The sequence below is a fragment of the Lissotriton vulgaris genome, chromosome 1_1 (genome assembly GCF_964263255.1).
Source record: "Lissotriton vulgaris chromosome 1_1, aLisVul1.2, whole genome shotgun sequence".
Lineage (NCBI taxonomy): Eukaryota > Metazoa > Chordata > Amphibia > Caudata > Salamandridae > Lissotriton > Lissotriton vulgaris.
In genome coordinates this window covers 399,476,262-399,489,094 of record NC_141685.1, presented here as the reverse complement: position 1 = coordinate 399,489,094, position 12,833 = coordinate 399,476,262, and the positions used below count along the sequence as shown (strand labels likewise).

Sequence of the window (12,833 nt, the reverse complement as noted above, 5' to 3'; positions counted from 1 at the left end):
CACTGGTGACCGACAATGGCGTGCAACTGGTCTCGGAAGAGATGAAGGATTTCCTTAAAGACTGTTCAGTGACCCACATTCGCACACCATTGTATTGTCCTAAAGCAAATGGAAAGGTGGAGAGAGTCAACCGAATGCTGAAGGAGTGCATACAGTTGGCCAACCGGGCTGGGGAGAACATAGAGGAAGCCATAAGGGACATGTTGTGGGCATACCACACCACACCTAAGTCTACCACAGGATGCACGCCCTTCGAGTTACTGAGGGGAAGAAAAGCGGGCACTAAACTCACACCAGGTTGGATGGGAAGAAAACAATCAATGGAGATCGAGCACAAAGAGGTCAAGAGGAGAATTGAAGACAGTCAACAGAAATACAAGGAATGGTATGACAAGAAGTGGGGTGTGAAGGAAAGAGAATTTCAGGAAGGACAAGGAGTCTATGTGAAGAAACCCGAGAGACTATGGAGAGGGGGCAATAAGTTCTATGCCTTCAAGACCATCCAACGACCAAATAGAAACTCCGTGGTCGTGGAAGATGGGAGACTATGGAGTCATGATCGAGTGGTTCCAGCAGAAGGGAAAGAACATAGAACAGTAAGGAGAAGAGCAGGAGATAATGACATCAGTGAAACCATCAGACTAGACAGAAGGAGTGACAGATTCAGAAACTCTCCTCAGTGGCACAAACAGTACGTTATGCAATAGACACATACACCAAAGTCATACCACACAATTTCATCTCAGACTAGATAACAGGATCGTTCCTGGTTCTTTCCCTTAAGGGGGATGATGTGTTGTAACCTAAGTTAATGATTTATCTGTTCCTTTGTTCCCCGCATTTCCCCCCTGCCTTTATCCTATGTTGGTATATTCCCTGGGGCAGCCAGGCGTTCACTGTGGAATGTTGACACAGTGACCCGGGCTCCCAGGTTGACAAGCTGACGGCAGTCTGGTTGTTCTAAAGCTTACAATAAATATACTTGAACAAGACCCATTGCGTTTCTCTTCACTACAGCGCTGCCCCAGGTTTGTGTGATTTGGTAGATCTGGGGCAGCGTCAAAATCCATGGGTGTTGTTTGGGAACACAATCTGCAACGAGCATAGAACACCTCCTTGACGTAGAGTAAGGCAAGGCAACGCTTTGCACTGCCTTGCCTTATTTCATATCTATGAGGGCATGCAAAGCCATGCAGAGGACGGCTGCTGCATGAAGCTCCAGCGGCGCAGGGCATTGCAAAGCCATGCAGGGTGGCTGCTGCGTGACACACTGGCGGCGCAGACCTCTTGTAAATGAACCCCTGAAAGTTACTGATTGATGATATGGAAGAAAGTTTTAATTCAGAGTACATGAACACAATTTGCCATATTTAGTTCTGCCCATAGTACTTTTCTAATGTGTTTTCTAAGAACTGATTTTATTGCTTTTATTTAAATGTCAGGTGTACATAATGCACAAAGTTACAACAGACAATATCCAAGTAAAAAAATGTACATAGTAATATTTGGAAAAAATAGAAAACAATTGCGAGCGAATACATAGTTCTCATGGTTACATGATCATTTTTCTCTTCACATTTGGCTACACAGAATACTCAACTCTCCGCAATTCGTCAATGGCCGCTGAGATGCCATGGTGGTTAATAAGGCTTATCCGTACGTTCCGTGCAGGCCTTCTTTTATGTTTATAGAACGGTGAATGCTGTAGTTGCAGCTTTCTTTTGCCTCCCTTCGACTTAAAGACATAGAAGAAGGGCTACAGTGTATGTAGTTTGTTTTTGGGTCAGGCAAAGAGGGGGCACCCCCGACCGGGGTCCTCGAAAAGCCGCGGAGCAGGCACTTTGAATGGAAGTGGCGCGGTGCTGTTTGGTGCGTACCGGCTTGTTGCGAGTTGACAGAACTTCGTCATTGCGGCGCCTGAGCACGTCAGAAACCCCCAATTGAACTAGGAATTTCAAGTGGAATTCCTTACAAACTCTTCGCGGCCACACCATGAGTGCCTTAAGGCAGGAGCACTGGTTTCTCAGCAAGGTAAGGGAACCTTGGCTTCGTTATGGTGGGCGAGGGTGAGGAAAGTGTGTGGGAGATAGAGGTTGTGGTTAGGATAAGCAGATCCCAATAACTGAAACTCGAGACAGGAGGGCGCAGACATAAATGTCATTAGACTCAAAAGAATTGGCTGTCGACATGGAATTTGGAATATTGTAGTGCATGTCCACTGCATGCAATGTAGTTCAGTATTAATGCCACTAACTGAATATTCATTACAAACAACATTGTGTCTTATTTCATAAACGCAAAACTGTTCACCAGCAACAGTACCACAGTAAGTACCTCTTTAAAAGTAAGAAAACACTAACACGTCTACATTATACCCATCAATATACATGTCGTATCATGATGAAATAATTATAACTGTTGTATTGAAGGCCCATGTTAAGTTCCGCTCACAGAAGAAAGGTCGCTGAGGCTCAATAAAATTAAGTAGATTATGTAATAGGTTACACATATCGGAGACTCTAGCTAGCCACAGCAATCGCCACCAGCTGAGTAGAAACCATCAATTGTACAAATATATCCTAGCAAACGACTGGACAGCCTAACTTAGGATGCCATTACAGGTGTACATAATACCACAGCCCACTTTTAATCACTCACAAGATAATTTTATTCTGTGACAACTTCATCAGAAATGGGAGAATTTGTTTATTTGTTGAGCAACATTGGAGCTGGGTGATTTACAAAATATGCGAATATATATGAGAGTGTTTGGCAAGAATCGACAGTCACTTCTAAATAAGACACGTAAGCATTTAAGTCTAAGAAAGCAGCTGTAACTTTTATTAGGTTACTGTTCCAGCACCACATAAGCACTCATTTAATTCAAATTGGAAGATGTACATTTTGTGAACTCCATTGCCTTAAAAAAAACATTCATTTCTTTTGAGGTGGACCCCACCTCAACCAGGAGATAAAAATAGGAAGTGGAGGGGTATCTCCACCCACCTTTTGGGTGCTATAAACACTAGCCTACCCACCTTATTGCCATTCAGTGACCGGCACTCTTCTGTGGTTGTCTATTCGGTGACAGGCACACCTCATAGTAGAGACTTTAATGACTCACTAACTTTTTATATATATATATATTTTTTTCTTTTTCCTTCTTTATTGTGATATGGCAGCAATTCAACCTCCACCATTTATTTTTAGCAGAACGAGGGGAGCCACCTATTGCATGGGACTTATGGATTGACTTGTTTGAGGCATATGTAGAGGTTCTTGAAGAAGAGAAATGTTCCCAAGAAAGGAAATTGTTTCTTCTCAAACATAGATTAGGTGCTGTGGGTCTGAGAGAATTCAAATATTTACCTACGCTGGACAATGCTGGTGATATTGGGGTATATAAGTACGCAATTAACCACTTGGCTGCTAAGGCATTATTCTGCTTCTCATATAATTTCCATTGAAATCAATGGAAAGTCCATGACGAGTTACCCTTGTCATTAGCGGCGAAGAGGTTAAACAAATGCATGAAAGATTTGGCAGGAAAATTAATGTAGTAATGGAAGGATTTAAATTTTATTCTAGAGTACAGAAAGTAGATGAATCCATTGATCAATATGTTTCAGCTTTTTGAGGTTTAGCAGTTACTTGTGAATTTGATCATATGACCTATGATCAAGTTTTACGTGACCAAATCTTAATGAGAACAAAATGTAAAAAAATCCAAGAAAAATTATGGTCATGCGGTAGCATTTCTTTGAAAGCTGCTATTGAGGCTGCTAGGAGTGTTGAGGTTTTTGACCAATGTATACGTAAAGTGAGGGATGAAAAAAGTGAAGTGGATAGTGAGAAAAGTAGCGTCAACCAAATAAGTAATATGAATAAAGAGGTCAAAAGTAAAAATAGAGATGATAGTAGGAAAATGAATAGCAATGCTAACAATAAAGTTCCTGATCCTAAGAAATTCTTATGTTATAGATGTGGTTCTAGTAACCATTTAGCTAATTCTAATTGGTGTCCTGCATTGAACAAAATATGCACTACATGTAAGAAGAGAGGTCATTTTAGTAGAGTATGTCATAGTGAGAAAAACAAGGTTTATTTAATTCAAGACGATGTACAGGATGATGAATCGAAGATAGCCGGAGAGATATTTAGCATTCATGATAAACTTATTTTGATTACTAGCAAAACAAAGAAATTGTCCTCATGTATTGTATGCATTGATGATGTAGAAGTGAGCACCAATGTGGATTCTTGTGCTTGGTGCACTATCATAGGAATGGAGCTATTAAAAAAACTTTGGCCTGGTAGGTCCCTATCAAAACCAGATATTAATCCTGGAAGCTACTCTGGCTATAAAATTCCCTCAGAAGGTTACATATGGGCAGACATGTGTGTTGGAATGAAATCATCCCAAGGTAACGTTTATGTGGCCAGTAAAGGAGCAACCATTTTAGGTTGGCCGCATATTTTTGAATTAGGCATTAAAATTGATCCTAGTTTAGAGTGTCCTGTATTCGCTATTGGAGGTGGACAAGAATGTAAAAATTCACTAAATGGTAATGAGTATTCTACTTTAAAGGAAATGTATCCTGATGTTTTTGCTGATGGTATATGCAAAATGAAAAATTTTAAACATAAAATTGTGCTACGAGAAGGAGTGTATCCCATAAGACAGAAACTTAGCAATGTTCCTATGAACTATCGTGATAAGTTAAGATATTCTACAAAAATTGTGCAAGGATGGAATCATAAAACCAGTGGAGAGTTTGGATTGGGTTTCTCCGGTGGTTATTTCACTTAAATCCAATGGCGATCTATGTTATGTGTAGATTTGAGATGCTTAAATGAAGCTATTTGGATCGATACATTTCCTCGTCCAAATTTACAAGAGTTAACATCTTCTGTTGGGGGCTCTTCATGTTTTTGCTAAAATAGATTTAGCGTGTGCTTATCAGATTGAACTATATGAACAATCCAAGCACTGTACAGCATTCATTACTCCTGACTGCATGTTTAGATATCGACGCATGCCATTTGGACTGGCCAGTGCGTCAGCTGTTTTTCAAAGGGAAATGTCGAGTATTGCATGGAATTGAAGGTGCAAGGGTCTTCTTCCAGGATGTCATTTAGATTTTTGGGAATGACAAGGAAATACACGATAAGCATCTGCATGTAGTTTTAAGGGCTTTTAGAGGTCATTGATTAACAGTCAGAAATGAAAAGTGCATATTTGGTAAACATGAAGTAGAATACTTTGGTCATGTTATTTCAGAAAATGGAATTCGACCCAAATTGAGCCATGTGGAAGCCATTTTATCTGCTTCGGAACCGAGTAGCAAGGAACAACTGATGTCTGATATTTGTAGATGCTTCAGGTAATGGTACTGGAGCTGTATTTTCACAACATGTTAATGGTGATAAGTGGGTTATGGCATATGCTTCTCGAACATTAACTTCTTGTGAACAGAATTATTCTGCGATTGAAAAAGAATTACTTGCTGCTACATGGGCTACTGAAAGGTTTCACATGTATGTGTGGGGAAGGAAGTTTACGATTAGGACAGACCATAAGCCGTTGGTCAACATTTTGAAACCTGAAGGTGGAAGAAATTTACCTCTGAGGTTAGCTCGTTTAGCTTCTAAATTGCAGATGTTTAGCTATGAAATAGATTATATCCCTGGGAAGGAAAATGTGGTCGCAGATGGTCTTTCACGGTTGTCTAGTTCAAATGATATTGAATCAGGGGAAGTAAGTGAATTTGATGTGGCATTCACCTTAAATGATATACTATCAATTGACGGTGAAGGAGTTAAGGTGAAGGAGTTAAGGATATCCTATCAGAAGAATCTTGGTTGCGTGAAACTTAAAATGATACTGTATTGAAAGAGCATGAGAAATATATGAAGGATGGTTGACCGAAAGAATCTGTTTTGCGTGATGAGTGTTCAGCATTCTGGAAAATTAAGGAAGAATTGTGTGTCACAAATGGGTGACAAGATTGTACCTCCAATTGGTTTACGCAAGAATATCACTGAAAGATGCCACAAGGGGCATGGAGAGATGTCAAGCACCAAAAGAAGAATTAGAGAATGTTTTTGGTGGCCTAGTATTGATTCCATGGTGGATCGTTTGGTTAGAGAATGCAAGGTTTGTGGAGCTAGTGATAAGGTTGCCAAACCTTTGCGCGTGCTGTTAACTAGAGTAGAGTTACCCGAGGGGCTATGGCAAAAGCTTGCTATCGACTTTATGGGGCCGTTCACTGCACTGTCATCTAAGGATTGTTTTGCCATTGTATTGATTGACTATTATTCCAAATGGCTGGAGGTAGGGATTGTTAGCTATGTGACCTCGGATGTAGTCATTGAATTTCTGGAAGATGTATTTTCAAGAGAAAGAGTGCATGAGTCTTTAGTTTCTGACAATGGGTCTCAATTAGTTTCAGAGAAAATGCAGCTATTTCTAAAAGAGATGGGCATTAACCATATTAAATCATCTCTATATTATCCCGAAGGAAACGGTCAAGTAGAATGCTTTCACAGGATTGTCAGGGAAGTGATTCAGCTAGCTTTGGGTGCTGGGTTACCTTGGAGAAAGCCCTTACAAGAAAGACTCATGGGTATCGTGTTACTCCTCATTCAGTCACTGGCAAGACACCTTTTGAGGTTCTAAGAGGAAGGAAATCTTCTACAGTTTTGGTTTCTTGGTGGTTGAGGAAAAGGAATGACCATGTGTTCTGATGATGGCATTATGAAAGATGACATCAGATTTAAGGTTAAGCAATGTCACAAACATTCTGGGCATACTAGTAGCGGAAATGGTAATTGGCCTTCGGTTCGTGTGGGACAAATGGTCCGTGTAAAGAATCCCAGGATTGTTCTGAAGGGTGAAAGTGTGTGGTCAAGGCCTTTAAAGGTACGGAGAGTTTTTGGTAGTGCTGTTGAGTTGGAGGATGGTAAACAATGGAATTTTCGTCAGTAACGTTTCAGCAATGACCGGGAGAATGCCGGTTGAAGAAGGATGTAATGGTTACATGTTGGTAAATAAAGGTGGTGAAGGTAATAGTGGCTGGATTCACAGAGGTGATAACGCGGTGGCAGGAAATGCTGGTTCTAGTTCCAATGTTGAGTGTCTGAGTTTTGGTACCAGTAATAGTGGTGTTTTACGTCGTGAAGGAAGAGCGAGGAGGATGCCTGCTCGTTTTGCTGATTTCAAATTAGGATAGATTTTGTTGTTTATTGTAAAAAAAAATATATGTATGTTGGGTTGTGGGCAATTGCTGAAGGGGGAAGATGTGTGGTATGGGCTCGTGGATTGTCGTGTGTCGAGTGAAGGTGTGGACTGAGTGGACCGTGAGTGCAGGTGGAATTTTATGGATAAACTGTGTGTAAGGCTCGGAGTTACTTGAAGTCTGTATCGTGAAGGTGGAGTTCTGGCTCCGGTGTAGTCATAACCCTTTAACTGTAGATTAAAAGAATTCTACTTACCTCTCCGACTGTACTATCTTCATTTCAACACCACCTCACTCCCTGACAATACCAAGGCCATGAATGTCAGCTGTCAAGGTGGTTGTAATGACTGACAAGGACATTAGAGACCAAGTCTAATAACATTTACCTGTAAGTAAGTGGACATTAGCCCTGTGGCTGACATCCAATTGTGAACTGCTAGTCACTCCTGTGTGCTTTGTTGTGGGACTGTCCGGTTTGGGGCTGCTGTGACAGACTGCTTTCTGAGAGGGCAAGGAGTGGGCACTTCAAAAGGAAGAAGACCTCTAATATAAACTTCAAAGGCTCTGACTGTAAATCACATTTGATGTCTGGAAATGGACTATGTGAAGGGCAGCTTAAGACCCCCAAAAATTTCATCTCTTAGGCAGCCAGTTGGCTGCAGAGGAGGAGACGCTCTGCAAGACACCTGCATTTGACCTGGACTGGGGACCAAGGCCTGTTAGTGTCCTGGGTGAGGAACATCATCTAGGGAATCAAAGACCAACTGGCTGCCTGCCAAGCATTGGAAAGTGTGAGGTACACTGAGGAATCCTGTTGAGTGGATTCCCTAAGCGTAGTGTGAGGAGATGGCTGCTTGCCTTAGAGCGGGTCGTTGCCAGTGTGCAGGGAAAATCTGTGACCCTAGTGTGTCCGAATAGGGCTGCGTGAAGTGAGCCATGAGACTCGCTCTGCTAAATTGGTTTTTGCCTGTGTGCAGTGAGGAAATTGCGACCCTATACGCCGGGAAATGTTTTAAGAGATTGCTCTTCTGTAAGTGCCGTAACTCTTGGGCGGTGGTAAGCCAGAAACCACCTATAGCCCAACGCCCAGGGCATACTGTTTGGGGTCAAGGGCAACAAGTTTTAATGTATATTGTGTCCTTGGGACAAGTAGGCCCAACCCCCTGCAGCACAAACCCTTTGGCTGCCAGTTTGCAGTACCACATTAAGGGTCAGGGAAGGGCACTGCCTGCAGTTAACTTAATATTTGTGTGCATATGTTAATGCTGTTCAAATGTGTATTTATGGTTCATTAATTTGAAGCCTTTATTATTTCGGTGAGTGCTCTAAGTAAATGTAAATTCTGACTGCACTACTGACAGTGGTTCCAGTATAATAATGTGTACACACGGTTTAAAAGTTTAGCAATATGAGGCTATGCATAATGCTCCCAGAATGCTCTCGGATTAGATGCAGATATTTGCAGAAGCTTGAAAGCAAGATTAATGATTATTTGCTTTCAATATAAAAAGTTCCTAACAAAAAGAAAGTAGGGGGGAAAAAACATTTGCTAAACTACTGAGAAATTTCAGGTACCATTTCTTTGCAGCATCATTTAGTAAAATGTGTTGCATGCTAGTATTTCCCAAAAATATTCATATTGGAAAATCAGTGTAACCAGTTTTAATAAGATTATGGGAAATATACAAATAACAAGCATTGGCAAAGCCAGTAGGTCTGAAATTGGTGGTCAGCTTTTTAGTTTTGGCAATGTGTGACTTGTTTTGGCATGGTTTCTGTCAAAACCTATTGATGTGAGAGCTGCCGGGTCCTCACCAGTATAACAAACATTGGCAAAACAAAAATTGTTTTTGGTCTCAAAAAGCACACACTGCCACTTTAGTTATAGGCACTGAACAAAACTTTGTGAGCCGATATGCTCCTTGTGAAACCGAAAAATGCTGTCACTCACAGTGAAGCCAGCTGATACAGAGAGAGAGGGAAAGAGTTTTAATAAACACAAAAGGTCATGGTTAACGCCAGACAAAATTAGGGGCCCAATTATTAAAGAAAGTCTCAAAAGTGCACCCTTGGTACATGTCCTTGCATTAAGTGCAGCTATATGGCTTTCGTGAATTCACAGGAATTTACACAAGTAGGGCAAGAAATTGTACTCCTAGAAAATATTTGTGAACTGCATTTTAGCATGAGCAAATATGCATGTGTAGATTTGCTCATGCGAAAACCTGAGGGTTTGCAAGTTCATTTTCCCACCAACCACTTTTTTCCCCAACTCTGGAAATTTACTCCTGATAATGACAGACGTAAACTTTCTTCCAACCTTTATCAGTATGGGAAAAGATTAGAGAAGAGTTGTTGAAAACTCTTAAAATAGGCAATTTAGTAGGTTTGCACAGACTCAAATGGGCATTCTAACCCTGGAACTATTGCTTACCACTACCTTCAGTCCCAGTATGTAGATCTGCTGAAACGTGGCAACATAAAGTGATTGCTAGTATTCAAACACTACTATGATATGAGCCCTGGCATAATCAGAGAGGCTATATAAGAGCTCTTATATAATGAGATTGCTGCCATAATTTGTCGCCACACTACATATCACTAAAAGGACAAGTGGATTTTGTTACAGGACAAGTAGATTTAGGAAGCATCCTGCCATATGGACGAGTAGATATTTTAATAAATTCCACACCGCTGGGCCTGCTGTGAGGAAATGTGCTGTGCCTATTAGATCAGAACATGTGTGCTGTGGAGAGATGATGACCTCTTGTGCTAGAGGGGCCAACGGGATCAAGCAAAAAGTGTGACCTTGCCTGGATAGTCACTGGAGGGTAGAGGCTGCTGGGGGAAGCCCCACAAACCTGGACAATAATTGAGGACTAGTGTCGGGACCTTCACACTTTCTGTGGACAGGAACAAATACCTTTCCCTACTTGGAGGAGCCACAAAGAACATCTGATTTCTGTAGCTGCACAACTGCACATGAGGAACTTGAACACCGCTGAACACAGTCCGTCTTCATGCAGAAAAGTGATAGAAGGCAGCCACTGCGGCTCCTACACCTGTGGAGGGGTGAGTTTCGAGAGCCCAGTCACTCCAATCCTGCAGGTAAGACTGATTTTGGGCCTGTCGTCCCTGGGAGAAAATTGCTTGCCACATAGCACTGCTGTGCTGAAACACTTCCATCTTTAGATATGGAGTCAGATTGGGACTCCTGAGACCCAGACTACTAGTGAGGCTTCACCTTAATCTTTCTTAGGTTTAGAGTATTTTATTGCAGCATCAAAAAGTTAAACACAAAACCACACAGGTCAACAAATACAAGTGTCTCGATGAGAATAGAGCAATCAATTTGCTACGGAAGTGCGACCTGTGGCTACATTGAGAAAAGGCCAACAGCATTCCAGGTCTTGTGACAGGCGCACCTTCGAGTGAGACATGACCAGAACTCAACACCCCTTCACCCAACTCCCCCCCCCCCCCCCCCCCCCATTCCTATCCCCACCCCCCGTACTGTGCTACAAGTGCCCTACGTCGTCAAAGCAGATGAGCGCCTAGGCCTCCAACATTCCTGTGGTCACTAATGGGTCAAGTGGACGGGGTCGCCGGGGACGTCAGACGCAGCAGTCTGAGGTACCGGGGACAAGTGATTTCCCTGAATTCGGACTGTAACAAGGTATGAAAGGGGAGCCACAACTCCTCGAATGTATCCACCTCCCCTGCCGCCACCAGGGACATCTTCTCCATCCCCAAGACATGCCACAACCTGTGCAACCAGCCAACCGCAGTGGGGAGAGTAGTGGTGCGCCAATGGATAAGTATATTCTGGACCGCCGAACCCAATGCAATTGCTATTTGCCTACCCTTTTTGGATTTCAGAGGATACATCAGGTCGTTGGGCAGACCCAGCAGAACATAGGCGGGGAAGCGTGGGAGCTCAATCTCAAAACATCGGTCTATCTCCCCCAGCACTTCCTCCCAATAGGGGCCCAGTAAGGGGCACTCCCATAGGACATGTGTGAGTGTCCCGACTTGTCCACATTCTCTCCAACAGGTCTGGGGGATATTATGATTCATTTCGTGCAACCGGGCGGGGGTGTAGTACCAGTAGGTGGATATTTTCGTGAATGTTTCGGTGAGCCCTGTGTGGTAGGCGGAGTGTCGTGCCCGATAAGAGATGCGTTCCCAGTCAGTGTGTCCTAGCTGTCTACCAAGATCCCGTTCCCAGCGTTCACGACCAGGATTATAGATGTGGGTCGGGGGGGGCTGAAGAAGCTTATACAGGTCCGAGATGAGCTTGGCGTCCGAGGAGCGCGTCACCAACCAGCGTTCGTAGGGCGTAAGATTCCGATCGGCCAGGTCTCGCACCTGCGGTTGAAGCGCCCAGTGACGCACCTGCATGTACCGCAAGCGTTCCGTTTCAGGTAGATCATAATCCCGTCGGAGGTCCTGAAAGGGAGTGGCTCCTTCCGGGCCATACATGTGGAACAGCGCAGAGCAACGAGCCGTGCGCCAGCGCACAAACGCTCCAGGCTCCGTACCGGGACCGAAGTCCGGGTTGTCCACTATCGGGGTGAACGGCGACGGAAAGGTAGTAAGCTCGTGTTTGCTGCTCACCGCATCCCATATCTGCAGTGGGACCCTCGTGACAAAGGAAGCGTAGAGGTTGGGCGGGCGGTGGGGCCTACGCAAGAATGGTATCTCCTGCAATGGACGGCCCGCCACTGCCTGGTCCTGGAACAACCAGTGTTTGTCGGACTCCCACCTACTCCATTCCACCAGGTGTCTGAGTTGCGCCGCTTGGAAGTATTTGGTCAGGTCCGGTATACCCAGGCCACCGGATTCAGGCGCCAGCGTGGAGAGAGCCCTCTTAAGTCTGGGTTTGCGGCCTTGCCAAACAAAGCGGGCGATATCCGCCTGGATCTGCCGTATCCATCCTTTCGGGGGCTGAAGTGGGAGGGCTCGGAAGAGATATAAGACTTGCGGGAGGAGGGTCATCTTCACCGCTGCTATCCTGCCAAGCAACGACAGCATTCCCTTATCCCATCGGGCGAGTTCGTCCTTGACCTTCTTGCCCATAGCCGCGTAGTTGGCCGATACCATGGCAGGGAGGGAGGGCGCCAGGAGGATGCCCAGATAAGGCACCAAGTCCTTAGACCAGATCAAGGGAAAAAGCCCCTGTAAGTCAGATTTCGTCATGGGAGACAGGGAGATGTCAAGGGCCGCCGATTTCCCCAAGTTCATCTTGAAACCTGCTACTCTGGCGAAGCTATCTAATTCAGCGATGCACGCGGGAAGGGAACGACCCGGGTCATCCAGCGTCAGGATGACATCGTCCGCGTAAAGACTAAGAACATGCACGAATCCCCCCCATCCGGATGCCCGTCACTGCCGGATTGGTACGAACCTGCTGGGCGAAGGGCTCCATGTAAAGGGCGAATAGAAGCGGTGACAGCGGGCACCCTTGCCGGGTACCCCGCTCTATCACGAAGGTACCAGAACTGCAGCCGTTCACTCGTACCACAGCAGAAGGGTATCTGTAGCAATTGAATACGAAAGTGCGAAACTTCTCCCCAACGCCTATCTTACATAGCA

The 12,833-nt window shown here is 44.1% G+C and overlaps 1 protein-coding gene across 1 annotated transcript in view; it reads left to right on the top strand.

Annotated features, from left to right (window-relative positions):
* Positions 1-1,785: 1,785 nt before the first annotated feature.
* Positions 1,786-12,833, top strand: part of NDC1 (NDC1 transmembrane nucleoporin) — a 245,122-nt gene continuing 234,074 nt past the window's right edge. Inside the window, exon 1 of the mRNA XM_086952478.1 lies at positions 1,786-2,031. Coding sequence (XP_086808604.1) covers positions 1,993-2,031 — 39 coding nt within the window. The 5' untranslated portion in view covers positions 1,786-1,992. The remainder of the gene's footprint in view (positions 2,032-12,833) is intronic.